Here is an 18,640-nt window from a genome sequence, read left to right as displayed (position 1 = left end):
GGAAAAGTTGTACTGAGATGGCTACGAGTCTTATTTTTATATAGAAATGTTCGATTGGCTCTGACATTCTGATTGGCCGTGAGCAGCTCTCACTAAGAAAGAGCTGGTCTGCAGCCATGGCAACCATAGCTAACAGCAGGAGTCAGCAAGAGAACACCTGAAGAGGGAGCCAGAGGCAGCAGGTAGAGTTAGTCAATGGGGGGACAGGGAGGTTCTACTGGGGGGGCTCATACACTGCCATGGAGCAGGCACACTATTCTGGGGTCCCTATATCTACATAGCATGGTCCACCTTCATCCTCAGCGCTGAAGAGTCTACATCCAGATGAATGAAGAGTGAACAGTGCAGCACTGAGATCCAGGACTTCACTACTGGACTGACAAGCACAGCCCCTGCTCTGATCACTGAGCATATTTATTAGGAAAACACGCCAAGAACAGGAATAGTCTGACTGATACAGAAGTCATTGGCATGCAAGCTTTAAGGCAATGAGGCCCCCTAGTTGGTGCCAACCTGTGCTGTGTCTGTGCAGGGGATGGCAACAGGTTCTTCTTAAAGCCCAACGCCAGGGACAGGACAGATGCTCCTTTGTGGTGGGGCTGCACCAGCACTGCAGGGGTTAAATGGTCATTTATGTCTAATGGACCAGCAGAAGTTCTTCTGCTTACCCAATCCTCTGCTCCCCCAGCACCTGGTGGACCATCTTTTGGCACCTTCATGTCCTGTGCACTGCTATGGGCTCTGCATTGGACTTGATGACGTCAGAGGTCTTGTGACCAACCGAGCATAGGGGAGCAGAGGCTCTAGCAACACAAGACATTGGCTAAGTAAAACAGCATCCCATGTCAGCTCTAAGCCCAGGAACTGAGCAGTCACATGACTGCTGATCGCTCTGTTCTCAGTCTTCTCGGAGTGGACAGCAGTGAATGTCAGCCACCACTCTCCACTCTGGCACTCACTGGAGCGCCAGACAGGAGAGGGGGCGGGAGCATTTGGTTTTGGTTTTTAGCTGAATGCCAGCTGTCAATCAGGCAGCTGGGTAGATCCCGACAATATTGTCAGGATCCTTTCCAGAGCCTGGAGCTGCTCTGTGATGTCAGCTGATAGCAAGTGACAGGAGTGTAAATGTAAGTGTGCTCCTGTGACCCACAAGAGAAGTATGACCAGAAAGGCTTTGGTCATACTTCTATTTGAACCTTTGCAGGACAGAGGATATTCCCACTTCAAGGGAGCATTTTACTTTCCCTGGAGTTCAGTCTTAAAGATGAATTGCAGGTGCATCACCGCCCTGCTGCTCTACATGGTCCATTCAGAGTATACTTTGAATTCATTTAGAGGATGCAAAGCATTCTCTGAATGGCTCTCATGCTGAGCAGCCGGCCTCCTGTGTTTACAGTGCAGCAGAGCAGACACTCGGCATTGGACTCAGAAGTAAGTGGAGATCCCTGGTCCCTGGAGTGTCTATTTCAGTGATTTCCAGCTTCCACAGGGATTGGCCTGGTATGTCATATACATAATTACATTGGTCCCAGCTGGCCCAATGTAACAATGTATAAAATATCCATACCTCAAATTCTTACTAAAGGCTGAACTCCAGGAATGATCTTTTTTATTAACTTCATTGGTTACATTTAATCCTACATATCTCACATTCGGAGAGCTGCTAGGGATGCTTGGTGATTGGAATAACACTTTCACCTGGGGGCAGGGAAAAAGTCTTCAACCCTGTGTAAGCTCTACCTAGTTCTGACTCAGAGCTTACACAGAGCTCCCTTCCTTTTTTCTGGTGGCTGATTGATTCAGCTTGACTACATCTATACTTCATATGTTTCTGCTGGGGATGCAGAAATTCAGTACAGCAGCCTGTGCTATATGCTGGTCTCTTCCAGGTGCTGGAGTGACTTGCCATCTGTATACTGAACACAGTAACTTGCTCAACACCTCTGCCATTCAGTGTACATCTTGTATTATTTTTAGTGAAATCAAGGTATTCTCTGACTGGATGAGGCAGAGAGCAGGGGTGAATGACACCACAATCTCCACCTCAACCAATCAGAGAAGGTCTTAGATGTTCTCTGAATGGCAGAGGTGCCGAGCGAGTGACCCCCTGTGTTCAGTAGACAGATGGCAAGTCACTCCAGCAGTACCCAGAAGAGATCAGCACTGACTGTATTTAGTTCATTCTACTGCAGTAAATTTCTGTATCCCCAGTGGCCCTCCTGATTTGAGATACGGAGTATTAGATGTAACCAAGCTGAACCAATCCGCCACTAGGAATAAGGAAGGAAGCTCTGTGTAAGCTCGGAGTCAGAGCTAGTAAGAGCTTACACAGGGCTGAGGACTCTCTCTCCGCCCCAAGGTGAAAGTGTTAAGCCAAACATCAGCGCTGTCACAGAGGATGCAGAGTGATTCGCATGTTCCTCTACACCCGGAAGTACCAAGTATTTTCTTCATTTACTCCTGCCAACTAAGCGATGTGGTTGGGAAGTGAACAGTAAATATTTATCACTGAGGAGGGGTAGACAATGGCTGCAGAGACCACAGTAAGTGTGGACCTACCCGGGCAGCAGACTAGCAGGAACTTCAGTCTGCCATACCCCCACCCTTCCCAACTAAGCAAGCTGTAAAATACCACTTCAAGCAGACCCCAGATTCCCAGTGTGTGTGCTGTAGTACATGTTGTGGCAGCACAGAGAATGTGTCACCTCTGCAGCCGTCACTCACCCGCCTTACTCATTAAACAACGACACCTACACTTGTTAGTTAGTGTTAATAATGCATAGTCCTCTAGTATGTGCCTAATAAATAATTCTTGTCTGTACTCACACAGCATTTTCACTGATTTGTTGTGACAGCAAATAATTTATTGGTTTCTTGCAGCTTATATAAAAATATTATTCTGATTTAGGTCACAGCATAGCGTGCCATATCTGCATTGCGCAACAATGCCTTTAGACGGAAAAACCGATATGGATCGGATTGGTCTATTCCATGAGATGGGCTATATCAGTATTGGGGACAAATATGTCACTCCTGCCTCTAGTAAGTATTTTTCAGCAAGGATTCTTCACCACATCAGAGAGCAGTAGAAAGGTATTTTATTATGGTGTATGCTTGAAAATATCAAATGTGTACATATAAAATGAGGCAGATCAGGTACAGTGTAGGATGCTCTCTCTTTCCTTCACTCTCCATGTATGACTGTGTTGGAGATATTCCCACACTAGTTGTCACAGTGACTAGGCCATTCAGAAAGTAAAAGAAAATCTACAACCAGGAAAGCTACAGCAATAAAAAGCAGAGAGGACTTCTAGCCTTCCCCTGCTCTACTGATAAAAAGTATATTTACTTCTGTGCTGCTGTTGGAGATTTTGTCTCACTTCCTATCTGGTAAAAACATTGTCACCATGACAGTAGAGCTTCATCGTTGTATTAAAAACCAAACAAATACATTTTGACTACATATACTTTAGTTCTAATGCCAAACTCCAGCACAAAATAACAAGATAAAATTTAATAACCCATTAAAATTATATTTTTATTCTCCAAAATGAATCCATACTCATCCACTACTTTCTGGCCCCATAATCTATTTTTCATGAAAATGTTTCTTACTGTGTTTTTCTGCCTCCTTGTAACATCTTCATTGGGTTCCTGAACCACTCCTTTTTTAGTTGTGGTCATGTGCACTGCTCTATGTACATTACAAATCCCATAGTCCTTAATCCATTTAGTAAGCGAGCAAGAGAGGGTGGCCACGATCCTGCACACAGTTCGACCATGGAGAACAGACATAGCCACCCTCTAACAGGAAGTCAGATCTGAGCAGCAAAAAAAAAAAGAATCTGGAAATTTGAGGAGACTGAGAGCAATAGAAGGTACTTTTTTGAGTAAAATTAGAAATAGTAAATTTTTTTTTTTAGTTTTGGATAGAGCAAGCAGGGATGTTTGATTCCTATCGCCCGATGCCTGGGACATGTAGTTCCGGGCGTCGGGCAGGTCGTTTTTTTCTACCTTAGCTCTGATGTGAGCAAGCAGTGGGCTCACTTGTCAGGTGGAAGCATTCGGGTGGCAGTGCTGCTGCCCGATTGTTTCCACACAGTGCCAGTATCTCGCCCGCCATAAAGTCTACCGGGCTACGCTTGCCCATCTGCTCATCGCCTTCGGCTAGAGGGGAGGGAGGAGAGCGGACACGTCCCCTCCCCTTCTTCTCATGACCCGGAAGTAACGTTATGATGTCACTTTCGGGTCCCTGTTGAGAGATTCCAGGCCATGGAAGCCGGGAAAAAATGTAATGCGGTGCGATGTGCACCGTATTACATTCAGTGGAGCACAGGGGAGACATGCAGGGTCTTTTGGACCCTGGATGCCTCAATAAAAAGAACCTGGCACCAAAAAATCATCACATGGCCTATGTGATGAAAAAAAAAGTAAAAAGAAACAAAGTTATTTCTTAATTGTAAAAAATAAAAGTTACACCCAAGCACATACCATCCCCCCACAAAAAAAAATTGAGGCCCCCCCCACCCCCACATATACGAACGTACAAACGTTAAAGCACACGCTAGGGCGCCTACGCATGAAAACATCCATTGCGATACACATGTCACATATCGCTGCACACGCTAGAATGAGAGCAATAATTCTAGCACCAGACCTCTTCCGTAACACTAAACTGCTGACCTATAAGGAGCTTTAAATGCGTCACCTATAGAAAATTGAGGGTACTGAAGTTCGTCGCCATTTAACAAGTGGGCACAAATTTAAGGTTTGACAAGTTGGATATCTATTTACTCAGTGCAACCTCATCTTTTATATTTTACAAAAAATAGGGTAATTTATTGCTTTTTTGTTCCCTAAAATTAACTTGTATTTTTTACTGAAATTTTGTGGTAATATCATGCAACATAAAAAAATACAACTTTTATTCTCTAGGGTCTCTGCTTTCAGAAAATATATAGTGTTTGGGGGTTTTATGTAATCTTCAGGCCTAAAATTATTTTTTATACTTGTGCAAAAAATGCAAACATGGCTCTGGCAGCGAAAAAAAATATCTGGACAAGTAGATTGTCATGAGGGACAAGTAGATTGGGGCACCGATTTAGTCCCTGGACAAGTAGTTATTTTAAAAAAATTCCACACCCCGGTAAGGGAGGTATTATAAACCGTCAATTTATTTTTTGCTATCTTTGTCCCATTGGAGAGATTTACCTTCACTTCCTGTCCCATAGCCAAAGCAAGAAGTGAGAGGAAATCCCTGCAAATTAAGGAAATTCCTTGGGGACCTCAAGTCACCAGAACTAGTGTCCCCATTGGAAAATTTCCCCTCTATTACTTTACTGGGGACAACCCAAAATTGGAGGGTTCTTTTACTTTCACTTTCAAAAGAAGAGTAAACAGGACATATAGAGAGGGTGAATCTCCCTAATGGGGCACAGACAACAATAAAAACTGGCAGGCATTCTAATAAAAACTAATCTAAAACTAAAATAAAAGTTTTGCCTTTAGTTATACTTTAACCTCTTTATGCCAACGGTACGCAAATATGTGGCTGGGCCTTGACGCCTAGTGGCCGCATATTTGCGTACCATTTGCAAACAAACGTGTTGAGAGTGCACACCCTGCGCTCTCTCAGCACATGTCGGTGTCCGACAGAAAGGTTCCGATCTCTCCTTGCGATGGGGACCTTTCCGATCATTTGACTGCTGTGACAGCCAATCACGGCGGTTACATGACCCTAAACCCCGCCTCCCGGCATCAGAAACCCCTTAAAGGGCCAGGAGGCGCCAGCGTGAAGGGGTTAAGAATACATACTTCAATAGAGTTTGATGTCAATTTTAAATATGAAATAGCAAGACACAAATTTACAACAATTCAGCTCAAGGCCTTCAGATGGCCAACATTTAATCTACTTGAACCCAGGCACTCCCCCTCCTACCCTCATCTACCCCCCAGCCTGTGATTGGACAGTGAAAGAAGATGAGGAGAGTACAATGAGGAGCTCATCTTTCTGCCACTCTGCATTCTTATCTTATCAGCAGCTTTAAAGGTTTAGCTCACCTTTTTTAAAAAAAATTAATAGGTAAACTAACACCCTACACCCTCCCAATCCCTGCTGCACTTACCTTCATCAGTGATTAGCTGTCCACGCAGCTTTTGCAGCAGACCAGAGATTTGAAATCCCCACTCTTCTTCTCCTTCTTTGGAAGGACTTCTGGGACAGCTCAGAGCAGCTCTGATTGGTCAGCACCGGCACGTGACCACTTTGACCAATCAGAATCACTCTCTTCTGTTCCAGAAACCCTACAGGAAGAAGGGAAAGAAAAGCTGGAATTCCAAACCACTGGACCGCTTCACCAGCTGCATGGGCACTGACCGCTAATCACGAAGGTAAGTGCAGTGGGGAGGGTGTAGGGCAGGGCTTGAAATTTCCACTCGCCAGCGTTTCCCCCAGCGCCGTCTTGCTGAGCAGGCTTGGAGCTCAGGCCGGATCTGTCATTGGCACTGGGAGCCGTCAGACTGCTCAATAGCTGAGCGCAGTGAGCGGAGTGTGTGCTGTGCTCTCTGCCTCCCCCTAGAGTGCAGTACTCGGCTCTGTGAGTGAACAACGAAGTACTGCAACTTTTTATGGGGGGGTAGTGGTGTGTGTGTGTTTGTGTGTGTCTGTGTATGCATGTACATGTGTCTGTGTGTATGTACATGTGTGTATCTGTACATGTGTCTGCGTGTATGTACTTGTGTGTGTGTGCATGTACGTGTGTGTGTGTGTTTGTGTGTATGTACATACACGTGTCTGTGTGTATATACATGTGTATTTCTGTGTATGTACATGTATCTGTGTGTATGCATGTCTGTACGTGCCTGTGTGTGTATACATGTGTCTGTATGTGTGTGTACATGTGTCTCTGGGCGTGTGTGTAAATGTTTCTGTGTGTGTATGTACATGTCTGTGTGTGTGTGTGTACAGGTGTCTCTGTTTGTGTGTGTTTGTTGGTGGCGATTAACTCTTAAGACCTGGCTAGTAGCTCAGGACTTGAAATTTTAAGCCCTGGTGTAGGGTATTAGTTCATCTTTTCATATTTTTTTTCTGAAAAGGTGAACTAAAGGTGGCCATAGACGGTTCAAATCTCGCCCGGTTCAGCAGAGACCGGCCAAGATTCAAACCGTGTATGGGCAGGCTGAATGTACCCAAGTTGATTGGTAGATCAACAAGCCTGTCAGATTTTACATGCGATTATTAGCCACTAGCAGTAATCACTGTTGTGTTGATGGGGCAAATTAAGCGATTTTCTTTCCTGCAACCTGTTGTTGCAGGAAAGAAAGTCGCTTCATTTACGGCCATCTTCGCACTTTAAGTTAATGGTTGGTTTAGTCAGTCTCTATTACTGAAAAATAATGTGTTGTATGTGTACCGTGCACAGGTCATGGATTATTTTCTTTAAAACTCCAGTAATTGGGATATTCACTTACATGCATGCATGCAAACAAAGTAGCCCTTTTGGAAGGGGGTATTTGCAAACATTTCTGAGGGAGCAGTCCCTACAGTCACTGTGCTATCTGAAACATGAACTTTATTTTGGTTGGAATTTTCTTTTAAATCCTGACATTCTATGTGCTCGGCTCTGCATATCCTCTGTTACAATATGATTTGTTAGTCTGGTTCCCAGGTCTCTTGGTGGACTACAAAACACCCCCCTCTATGGTATAGAGAAGAGGTGAGGGTGAGGTGTTCTGTGGTCTTAGCACACATCCTGTTCTATACTGAAAACACTGCTCCTCCTTAGATACAGTACAGTGAATGAGCATTGTCACCTTAGGACAGGAAGTGTCTAAAAACTTGTAATCTGCAACGTATGACCTTTTCATTTTTTTGTTCTGGGGTTTAGATATACTTTAAAGTTTAAAGCAGTTGTAAAAGCTAAATGTTTTTTACCTTCATGCATTTTATGTATGAAGGTAAAAAACCTTCTGTGTGCTACTTACCTGAGCCTGATCTTCATCCAGTGCTGTGCAGGGGAGCCTTGGCTGTCCCAGGACCCCCTCTCCTCATTGGCTGAGACAGCAGCAGGAGCCATTGGCTCCCACTGCTGTCAATCACAGCCAGTAAGCCAATGAGGAGAGAGTGGGAGGCAGGGTCAAGCTGCAGCTCTATATGTCTTTATGGATGCATAGAGCTGAGCTCGGGAGAGAGCATGCACCACCGCCCCCGTAGCAAGTGGCTTTCTATTGGGGACACTGGTCAAGGGGAAGGAGCCAGAAGAGCTGGCGGCGGACCCGAGAAGAAGAGTATCGGGGGTGCTCTGTGCAAAACTATTGAACAGAGCAGGTAATTATGACATGTTTGTTATTTTTTTTTTAAACTGAACCTTTACTACCACTTTAACTAAGGAAAAAAATTTTTTTTTTTGTTTTGATAGAGCAAGGGAGAGCTATAATATATAGTTATGGGTTTTTTTGCCATCTGTATTCCTTTGTGGAGATTTCTCTACACTTCTAGTCCCATAGCCAAAAAAGGAAGGAAATTCCTCCAAAGTGAGGGAATCCCCAGTTGTCATCAGAACTAGTGTCCCCTTGGAAGATTTCCCCTGTTCCTATTCTGGTAACAATCCAAAATTTGGGATGCTCTTGGATTTTCATTCTTGGTGTTAACTGTAAATGGGACAAGTAAAGAGGGTGAATCTCCTCAATGGGCCACACATGGCAATAAAAACTGACAGGTGTTCAAATCCCTCTCCACTCTGTTATGCTTTAATGATAAAAAGTGTTTTTTTTTCTGGTAAATTACACAGTTGCAGTATATTGTGATATGCTAGGAATGTATTCATAAAAAATATTAATATATTTTGCTGCAACAAGCAAATTATTAGAGAATAAGTTAAGCTGTATTCTGGTTTTAAAAAACATAAGATATTTACTGCATCCAACAGAAGATCCCTTTCACCCTTGACCAGGACTGCAATATCAGATGTCTCCAGTGTTTCTGCAAGTGTAACCTTGCATTGCTGTACCTGTACAACAAATTGTCAATGCTGTTAGATAGAATTAGTGAGCCAAAGCAATATAAATAACAGTAGGATGACACTAATGCTAATGCTTAAGCCTTCTATGTTAAACAGCAATGTGTAATGCAGGGGTTCACATTTCTGTTAAGGCTGAAAACCTCTGAGCTTAATAGGAAAGAAATTGTTGAGTCTTACCAAAATATACAATTTTTGTTGTGTTATATTATTCATATGCAGAACTCAAGTATAATGTGTATGTTATTCCAGGGCCATTTAATGAAGCCGCAAGTAAAAACAGACAAATGCTTCCCGGTGGTTCCAAGTCCATGGCTAACACCTTGGCAGGATACTTTGATGCTCAGTTCAAACGTACATTTGAAGGTGAAGCTTATTCAGATCCCCTGAAACAAAGAAGGCAGTATATTATGCAGCAGAACAAGAAGAACTTGGGAAAAGCATTCCTCCCAGCTAATGGGGAAAAAAAGCCGTAAGTAGTGAATCCTTTAATTTAGGAAGATCATGCTAGGTCACCAACATTTTGTGTGCATTTCAGTTTTATAGTCCATCCAAGCATTCAGTCAAAATTTTCCAATGTGGATTAGACAAATTGAAAGCAGAATCTGCTACAGATTGTATTTATTCAAGAGGCCCTATCAAAAGGTTGTGTAATATGTGAAAAGTGGACACTATGGTGTTTATTTACTAAAGTTGGAGAGTGTAAAATCAGGCTCACTTCTGAATAGAAACCAATCAGCTTCTAATCTCGGCTTGTTTACCACTTGGTAACCGCGCTATAGCTGAATGACGGCTACAGCGCAGTTACCCAGTTCTGGGAGGGCGTCATATGACGTCCTCCTAGAACGCGCCCTCTCGCACGCCCCCAGGGGTGCGCACCCGGCGATCTCCGTGATCCTACGGACACAGCTGATCACGTGATGAGGTAAAAGGCCAATCACAGCGACCTTTTATCACGTGATCAGCTGTGTCCAATGACACAGCAGATCACGGAGGAAATACAGTTGCCAGTTATCGGCAGCACTTTCCTTACGCTGTCACAGCATGAGGAAAGTACCGGCGATAACCGGCAGCTGTCACATAGGAGATTGGCCCTGCAGTGCCATCCAGCAGTGCCCACCAGTGCCACCTATCAGTGCCCAGTAGTGCCGCCTAGCAGTGCCACCAGTCGGTGCTGCCAATCAGAACTGTCTGTGGCGTCAGTCAGCGCCACCCGTCAGTGTCGTCCATTAGTGATTATCATTGCTGCATATCAGTGCCACCTCATCAGTGCATCCTATCAGTGCCCATCAGTACTGCCTATCCATGCCATCTCATCAGTGCCCAGTGCTGCCTATCAGTGCCCATCAGTGTTGCTTATCTGTGCAGCCTTATCAATGCACATCAGTGAAGGAGAAAATGTACCTGTTTGCAAAATTCTATAATAGAAACAAAGAAATTGTTTGCTCTTTTTTTTGTTTATAATGCAAAAAATAAAACACCCATTGGCGATTAAATACCACCAAAAGAAAGCTCTATTTGTGTGAAAAAAAATGATAAAAATTTCATATGGGTACAGTGTTGTATGACAGCGCAATTGTCATTCAAAGTGCAACAGGGCTGAAAATTGGCCTGAGCACGAAGGGGGGTATAAGTGCCCAGTAGGTATGTGGTTAATTAAGCTTTGTCAATAAAACCTGGAAGCTGATTGGTTTCTATACAAAAATGAGCCTGATTTTTCATTTTCCAGCTTTAGTAAATAAATCTCAGTTTGTCACTCTACCAGCAGAAATACATGTATGGTACAATATTAACCTGTCTATGGCCGAAATAACACATATATGTAGCATCCAGGAAGTGAGTTTCTTCCTGGGTGCCACATATATGCACTCCTACGTTTTGCGCTGGATGTGCACTTGATCGAGTATTCCCAGTACAGAAACTGAGCTGTTACCGACTGCTCCGGTTGGCAGCTGGCAGAACCTGCTCCAGATCACTGTGATTAGCTAATTAAAGTGATTGGTACTGTAAAGTCCTGTCCCAGTGTTTCTTCTCCTCTGTGGGAAAGAAGGTCTGTTGAAAATAAATAAATATGACCCTAAACAGGGCTGAATCAAGTTTAGGGAGTGTTAGTATCAGTGTACGTGGCAGTTAGTGGCAGGGTTAGGGTTATTGTGTTTAGGCAAGGTCAAAAAACCCCAACAAAATGCATACTATTCTTTGTTGGCTGTACTACGGGACCAAAAACCACATTATGCACACACTTGTGGTCTCGCTGTGATCACCAGGCGTAAGAGAATTTATTTTGTGGATTTTTTTGGTGGTGAAACATGGCAATAGCCAAAAAATAGTATTATTGTTATTATTATTATACAGGATTTATATAACACCAACAGCTTGCACAGCGCTTTACAAAATTAAGGCAGAGATTACAGTTACAGCACAATTTGGTACAAGAGGAATCTGAGGGCCCTCCTCAGTAGATACAGCTAAATTAAAAAAAAAATGTTTTACTATTTTGGGCCAGTTGTACTTTAATAATAAAACAAAGTCAGGAGATATTTAATAACATTAAGCACACAATCTAAGCACAATCAGTCCTGATAAAAAAAATAGGCACAATCCACCTTGACACACCAAGTAGTTGCAATGAGATGCAAAGTTTTACTAACACACGTCAAAGTTGTATAATTGGGTTTGGGCATTAAGGTTTGTTTTGATTTTGGTCCTGAGGAAGTTAGGAAAAAGAAGATGAAAGGATGTTAAACCACTGGAAACAGGCTCATGAAAATTAATAGACATATGAAAGAAACTTGAACTGAATGAAAAAAATAAATCATATCCATTTATTTATATCACAACTTTATGATTTTGTTCTGTAGTCTACAGAGCATTGTTTTGCTGTGCATGTATTATTATAGTTTTCATAGAAAGCATGTATGTGAAAGTAATGTGGTAATCATACAATCTTCTCCCTCTTTTTTAGATCTGGTCTGGGTGGCTTTTATGGAACTTTGAGTGGTCCAGTTCCAGCTTTTAGTGCAGAATTAAAACCAAGGAAGGCATATACTGCACCAGGGAAGAACATCTATTCCAACCCTCCCAAGATGGGTACAGGATATGGGTAAGGTATTACATACAGTGGTGACAAAAACAGGATCTACAATAACCAGAGCAAAATTGGAACGGTAACCTATAGTAATTACATTTAATCTTTAGGATCATGCAGGGAATCTAATTTGGCAATTGAAAGCATAACTACTACATATATGATCTTGTTCTTGTAAATCAGGCCCTGTATTTTTTACTGCAGGCTGCTTTACTGTGCATTGAAATTACGGATTGCCTTTTCACAGGTATCCAAACCTCACTATAGGTAAACAGTACCCATATACTTCTGATGACTATGACAGATCAAGAGAACTGATGAAGGTTAGTACACTCTAACATACTCTGTTTCTCCCTAGCTAGGCGTCCTCCCCCAGTCTTTTCTATTTGTTGTATTGCATTTTTTGTAAAAGATATTCCATCAAACCATAGCATGCAGCAGGCAAAACCGGCCTTTGGAGCAGCACTCCATTAGCAGAATGCTGTGGCTTCAAGGGGGCCTCTTCTTTTCTTGTTAAACTTTTTTCTGCACTAAGTGGCCAGATATGTAGCTCCTGAATAAGAAAGTCACCTTCTTGGTTCTGCTTCAAATGTCATCTCTTCCTCAGTGGACAGCGAATCAGCATCTTCATCCAGTGAGATGGGAGCAAAAGTATTTATGCTAAACCAGGAACTAACCAAGTTATCTTTTGTGTATGTGTATCATAAAAATGGTCAGTCAGCATTATAAATCCCTTGGCAGCCAAAACAGTAAATCAAGAATTCAGGACTTTACTATTACTACAGTCTGCAGGGGCAGCAAGCTGCATTTTTGTAATTTTCAGTTCTAGCAGTGACGGTACTTTTTGCTTAAGGTTTGGTATATGCATTTGTTTCTAGCTTACAGCATGTGGATGAAGCTGGGAAAGTGGGTTATGCTAGAGCTAGTAAACATGCTGACCTCATTAATGGATAAGTACACGTTCAGAACATGTTACATATTTCACTCGTATTTAGAGTGGAATATGTAACATGTTTCAGCTCTTGCCACCTCTCCCTGATCCCTTTTCCCCTATGACAGCTGGTGGGGGTTCTTCTCCCTGTACCCACTGTCCCTTTATCCTTTCTGAAAAAAGCAGGACTGTGTGGGGTTTCGCCCACTCAGCCGCATCATTCATTCACAGTTTCCTGTGACTGAATAATCTACAAGTACCGTCTGACACTGTGACAGATGGACTTGTAGTTTCGAAGGGCTGCAAGGGCACTGATAAGCACTCTCATAGTCAGTTGACATGTCCTCCAGGTTTCAAACAGCCCATACAGAGGTATGGACTGAAAGCCAAAGGACATGTCTGCAGGAGCCCACATTGCACCCATGATCTACTGATCCCAGGTACAATGCTTTCCAGGCTCCTGCAGGAAAAAAATAATAAATGCCCATTTTTTTCACTGCAGAAATATGTGCATTTAATATTTTTTTCCAAAAAGATGAACTTATCCATTAAAGTATTTATATATGCTGAACAATTGCATTAAAAACACATGAAAACAAGCCCTAATTATGTAGCTACAGATATGGAGAAATTAATATTCAAAATGAATAACAGAGGCACTGAAATTACAGTTTCATTCTTCTTACTTTCTTTGGATGCAGAAGCTTGGCATTCTACCAGTTCTATAATGTAAACTCACAGTAGTTAAAAACTAATTAAAACCCCAGTTTAGAGTCTGAATTACTTAACACTACATGGAGCTAGAGAGATCAGTGGTGCTTTGTATTAAAGCTCTATTGCTTTTTGTTAAAGTATATCTAAAGGCAAAACTTTTTTTTTTCAGTTTTGGACAGAGTGGAGATGGATTAGACCCCTATTAGGTATTTATTGATGTCTGTGTCCTTGTTAGGGTGATTCACCCTCTTTATTTATCCTGCTTACCATTATCATCAAAAGTGAAAGTAAAGTAAACCCCAAATTTTGGGCTATCCCCAGAAAAGTAATAGAGGGGAAATTTTTTAATTTTCCAATGGGGACCCTAGTTCTAGTGACCTAGGGGTTCCCAAAGAATTCCCTTAATTTGCAGGGATTTTGTCTTGCTTTCTTTGTTGGCTATGAAACAGGAAGTGAAGGTAAATCTCCTTAATGGGGCACAGATGGCAAAAAAACTGACGGATTATAACCCTCCCTTACTGTATCCAAAATGAAAAAAAGGTTTAGTCCTACTTTAGGAATTTGTAAATACTCTAATATTCTTATTCTGGGCTTGGGTGCACTTTAAAGCAGCCAAAACTGTTTTTTTTTCTCTAGGATGGAGTGGGAAAAAGTTGGACCCCCATCTTTTATTGCTGTCTCCCACCCTATTGGGGAGACCACCTCTCACTGCCTGTCCCCCTGTCAACAGGAAACAAAATAAAGCAAAACCTTTCTAACAAAGGCACTTCAGCAATAGAAACATTCAGATTATGATGTACAAACCTGACATTTTTACAGGGGTGTGCAGACTTTTTTTATCCAATGTATTTGAAATACCTGATAGGAAGTTCTAACTGTCCCTTACATTCAAGACTAAAAATGTAAAAAAATGGCTGCTAATGAATCTGATACGTTGTGTAAGGCTTCTGAGCTGTGATGAGCACATAATGATTCTCTGTAATTTTCATTTCAGAAAGAGTTTGAGAGCCACAAATCTAAGTTAAAAGGTGGTGCTTTCCGATTAAACCTTTATCCAAAGGATTATTTTGATGTGAACCCTTATCGGTCTGATAAACCTCTGCCACCACTCAAGAAAAAGACAGAGAAAAAGCAGCTTGTGAAACCGTTTAAGCCAAGTTCACCTGCTAAAGATGTAGGTAAAACAAAGATGCCATCATGCAATGTTTATCTTCAGTGTCAGGGTGAGGTCTATTCACAAAATGCACATGCACAAGGAAGATGTTTGTTTCAAACATTTTACACATAGACATGCTTAGACTGGCCAAAGACAAAATATTATTTTTTAAAATGATTAAGAATAATCAACCAAATGCAACATACTTTGTTTTATGTGAATGCAGAGCATGTCATTCTATACAATTTTTTGCTTTGAACAAAATTAGACCAGTACTGCTTCAAACCTCGGCCCATGGGCCAAATGCGGCCCTCGGAGTACTATTCCTTCCACTGATACCAACAAAGAGCTACCATTTCTTCCTCTGGCACCAACTATGGGGCATTTTTCTTCCACTGACACCGTTGAAGGGGCACAATTCCTCCCACTGATATAAACAGTTAAGTACTTTTCCTCCAACTAATACCAACGATGGGGCACTATCCCTCCAATTAATACCAGGGATGGGCACTATTTCTTCCTCTGATACCAATGCTGGGGTGCTATTCATCCCACTGACACCAATGATGGGGCACTATTCCTCCCCCTGACACCAATGATGGGGCACTATTCCTTCCACTAACACCAATGATGCGACATGATTCCTTCTACTAATACCAATTATGGGGCACTATTGCTTCCTCTGATACCAGTGATGGGTCACTATTCATCCCACTGTCACCAATGATGGGGCACTATTCATCCCACTGACAACAATGATGGGGCACTATTCCTCCCACTAATACCAATGATGGGATACTATTCCTCCCACTGGCACCAATGATGGGGCACTATTCCTCCCACTGGCACCAATGATGGGGTACTATTCCTCCCACTGGCACCAATGTTGGGGCACCATTCCTCCCACTGACACCAATGATGGGGCACTATTCCTCCCACTGACACCAATGACGGGGCTCTATTCCTCCCACTGATACTAATGATGGAGCACTATTCCTCCCACTGATACTAATGATGGAGCACTATTCCTCCCACTGGCACCAATGATGGGGCACTATTCCTCCCACTGACACCAATGACGGGGCTCTATTCCTCCCACTGGCACCAATGATGGGGTACTATTCCTCCCACTGGCACCAATGTTGGGGCACTATTCCTCCCACTGGCACCAATGTTGGGGCACTATTCCTCCCACTGACACCAATGACGGGGCACTATTCCTCCCACTGACACCAATGACGGGGCTCTATTCCTCCCACTGATACTAATGATGGAGCACTATTCCTCCCACTGATACTGATGATGGAGCACTATTCCTCCCACTGGCACCAATGATGGGGCACTATTCCTCCCACTGACACCAATGACGGGGCTCTATTCCTCCCACTGGCACCAATGATGGGGTACTATTCCTCCCACTGGCACCAATGTTGGGGCACTATTCCTCCCACTGACACCAATGATGGGGCACTATTCCTCCCACTGACACCAATGACGGGGCTCTATTCCTCCCACTGGCACCAATGATGGGGTACTATTCCTCCCACTGGCACCAATGTTGGGGCACTATTCCTCCCACTGGCACCAATGTTGGGGCACTATTCCTCCCACTGACACCAATGACGGGGCTCTATTCCTCCCACTGATACTAATGATGGAGCACTATTCCTCCCACTGATACTAATGTTGGGGCACTATTCCTCCCACTGACACCAATGACGGGGCACTATTCCTCCCACTGACACCAATGACGGGGCTCTATTCCTCCCACTGATACTAATGATGGAGCACTATTCCTCCCACTGATACTAATGATGGAGCACTATTCCTTCCACTGGCACCAATGATGGGGCACTATTCCTCCCACTGACACCAATGACGGGGCTCTATTCCTCCCACTGGCACCAATGATGGGGTACTATTCCTCCCACTGGCACCAATGTTGGGGCACTATTCCTCCCACTGACACCAATGATGGGGCACTATTCCTCCCACTGACACCAATGACGGGGCTCTATTCCTCCCACTGATACTAATGATGGAGCACTATTCCTCCCACTGATACTAATGATGGAGCACTATTCCTCCCACTGGCACCAATGATGGGGCACTATTCCTCCCACTGACACCAATGACGGGGCTCTATTCCTCCCACTGGCACCAATGATGGGGTACTATTCCTCCCACTGGCACCAATGTTGGGGCACTATTCCTCCCACTGACACCAATGATGGGGCACTATTCCTCCCACTGACACCAATGACGGGGCTCTATTCCTCCCACTGATACTAATGATGGAGCACTATTCCTCCCACTGATACCAATGATGGAGCACTATTCCTCCCACTGATACCAATGATGGAGCACTATTCCTCCCACTGACACCAATTATGGGGCATTATTCCTCCCACTGACACAAATGATGGGGGCACTATTCCTCCCACTGATACCAATGATGGGGCACTATTCCTCCCACTGACACAAATGATGGGGGCACTATTCCTCCCACTAATACCAATGATGGGGCAATATTCCTCCCACTAATACCAAGGATGGGGCACTGTTCCTCCAACTAATACCAATGACTGGACACTATTCCTCCTTCCACTGACTGCAAGCACTGTCATTTTTTTTTTTTTTTTCATTTTGACGCTGGGACATTTTCTACTCCCACTGGCCACTCCAGCCCTCCTAAAGTCTGAAGGACAGTAAACCAGCCCTTTGTTTTTTAAGTTTGGAGACCCCTGCTTTAGACTGTGATCACTTTGTATGCTAAATTATTGTACTGATGCAAGTTGTAAAATACCTTTGATATCTCCCATTCTGTCAGCCGTCAGTCATCATTTTTGTAACTTAAATGGAGCAATATTATTTGTTAGTTAAAAATTAAAACAATGTATATAGAATCTTCTTAAATTTGGATTACATCCCAGAAAAATGCTGGCAAGACTAATTGCAAGATTTCCAGGGAACATTTTTCTGGCAGATTATCCAGTAAATTTTGATATTTTGTAAGCTCTAACGAGCAGGGTCCTCTGTTTCCTCTTGTACCAAATTGTATTGTAACTGTAATGTCTACCTTCATTTTGTAAAGCTCTGCACAAACTGTTGGCGCTATATAAATCCTGTATAATAATAATAATAATATTTGCCCATGTCTTGTACAAGTTATCTTGGAAGACTTGCATCTTAGTCTAATGATGCATCTCCAAGTGTATGTACAATATTAAAGCTTTTTTGTCTTTTGCAAATCAGTGGTGGCTGTTTATAAATGTCCTTAGGATATACAGTAGAGAATTGCTGCTTTCGGTGCCATTCTCACTCCTAAATTGAAACAGGGAGGAATAGTAGAATTACTGGTCCAAGTTGTAAGCAAAATCCTACTTGGATGAACCATGTACTGTATGTATCTCCAAAACAAGAATAGAGAGCAAACATGTTTTTAAATAAAAGCTAGCAAATATCAGCTGTGAACATGAGGTAAAAATCATTGCATGATTACATATATTACATACATACATACATACATATAGCACATAAAAGAGCCAGCCCTATCCCATCTGTTCTCATGGAACTTGTGGTATAGGTTTGGCTAACATGGGATAGAGGAATTGTTGCTGCTTCCAGGAAACTCTGAGCTTACACTTGGGAGGTGGGAATTATATATCACTTGTACACAGAGTGTACAAATCAATGATAATCAGTGTAGCGCTATTACATACAAAATCATAATG

The 18,640-nt window shown here is 42.9% G+C and overlaps 1 protein-coding gene across 1 annotated transcript in view; it reads left to right on the top strand.

Moving 5' to 3' along the window:
- Positions 1-18,640, top strand: part of LOC149469175 (cilia-and flagella-associated protein 96-like) — a 37,396-nt gene continuing 18,756 nt past the window's right edge. Inside the window, exons 1-6 of the mRNA XM_089669601.1 lie at positions 1-182; positions 2,909-3,042; positions 9,270-9,489; positions 11,983-12,120; positions 12,353-12,428; positions 14,745-14,924. Coding sequence (XP_089525727.1) covers positions 2,946-3,042; positions 9,270-9,489; positions 11,983-12,120; positions 12,353-12,428; positions 14,745-14,924 — 711 coding nt within the window. The 5' untranslated portion in view covers positions 1-182; positions 2,909-2,945. The remainder of the gene's footprint in view (positions 183-2,908; positions 3,043-9,269; positions 9,490-11,982; positions 12,121-12,352; positions 12,429-14,744; positions 14,925-18,640) is intronic.

The sequence above is a fragment of the Staurois parvus genome, unplaced genomic scaffold (assembly GCF_062004578.1).
Source record: "Staurois parvus isolate SC_StPar_1 unplaced genomic scaffold, SC_StPar_1.0 ptg000080l, whole genome shotgun sequence".
Classification (NCBI taxonomy): Eukaryota; Metazoa; Chordata; class Amphibia; order Anura; family Ranidae; genus Staurois; species Staurois parvus.
This window is presented reverse-complemented; position numbering and strand designations above follow the sequence as displayed.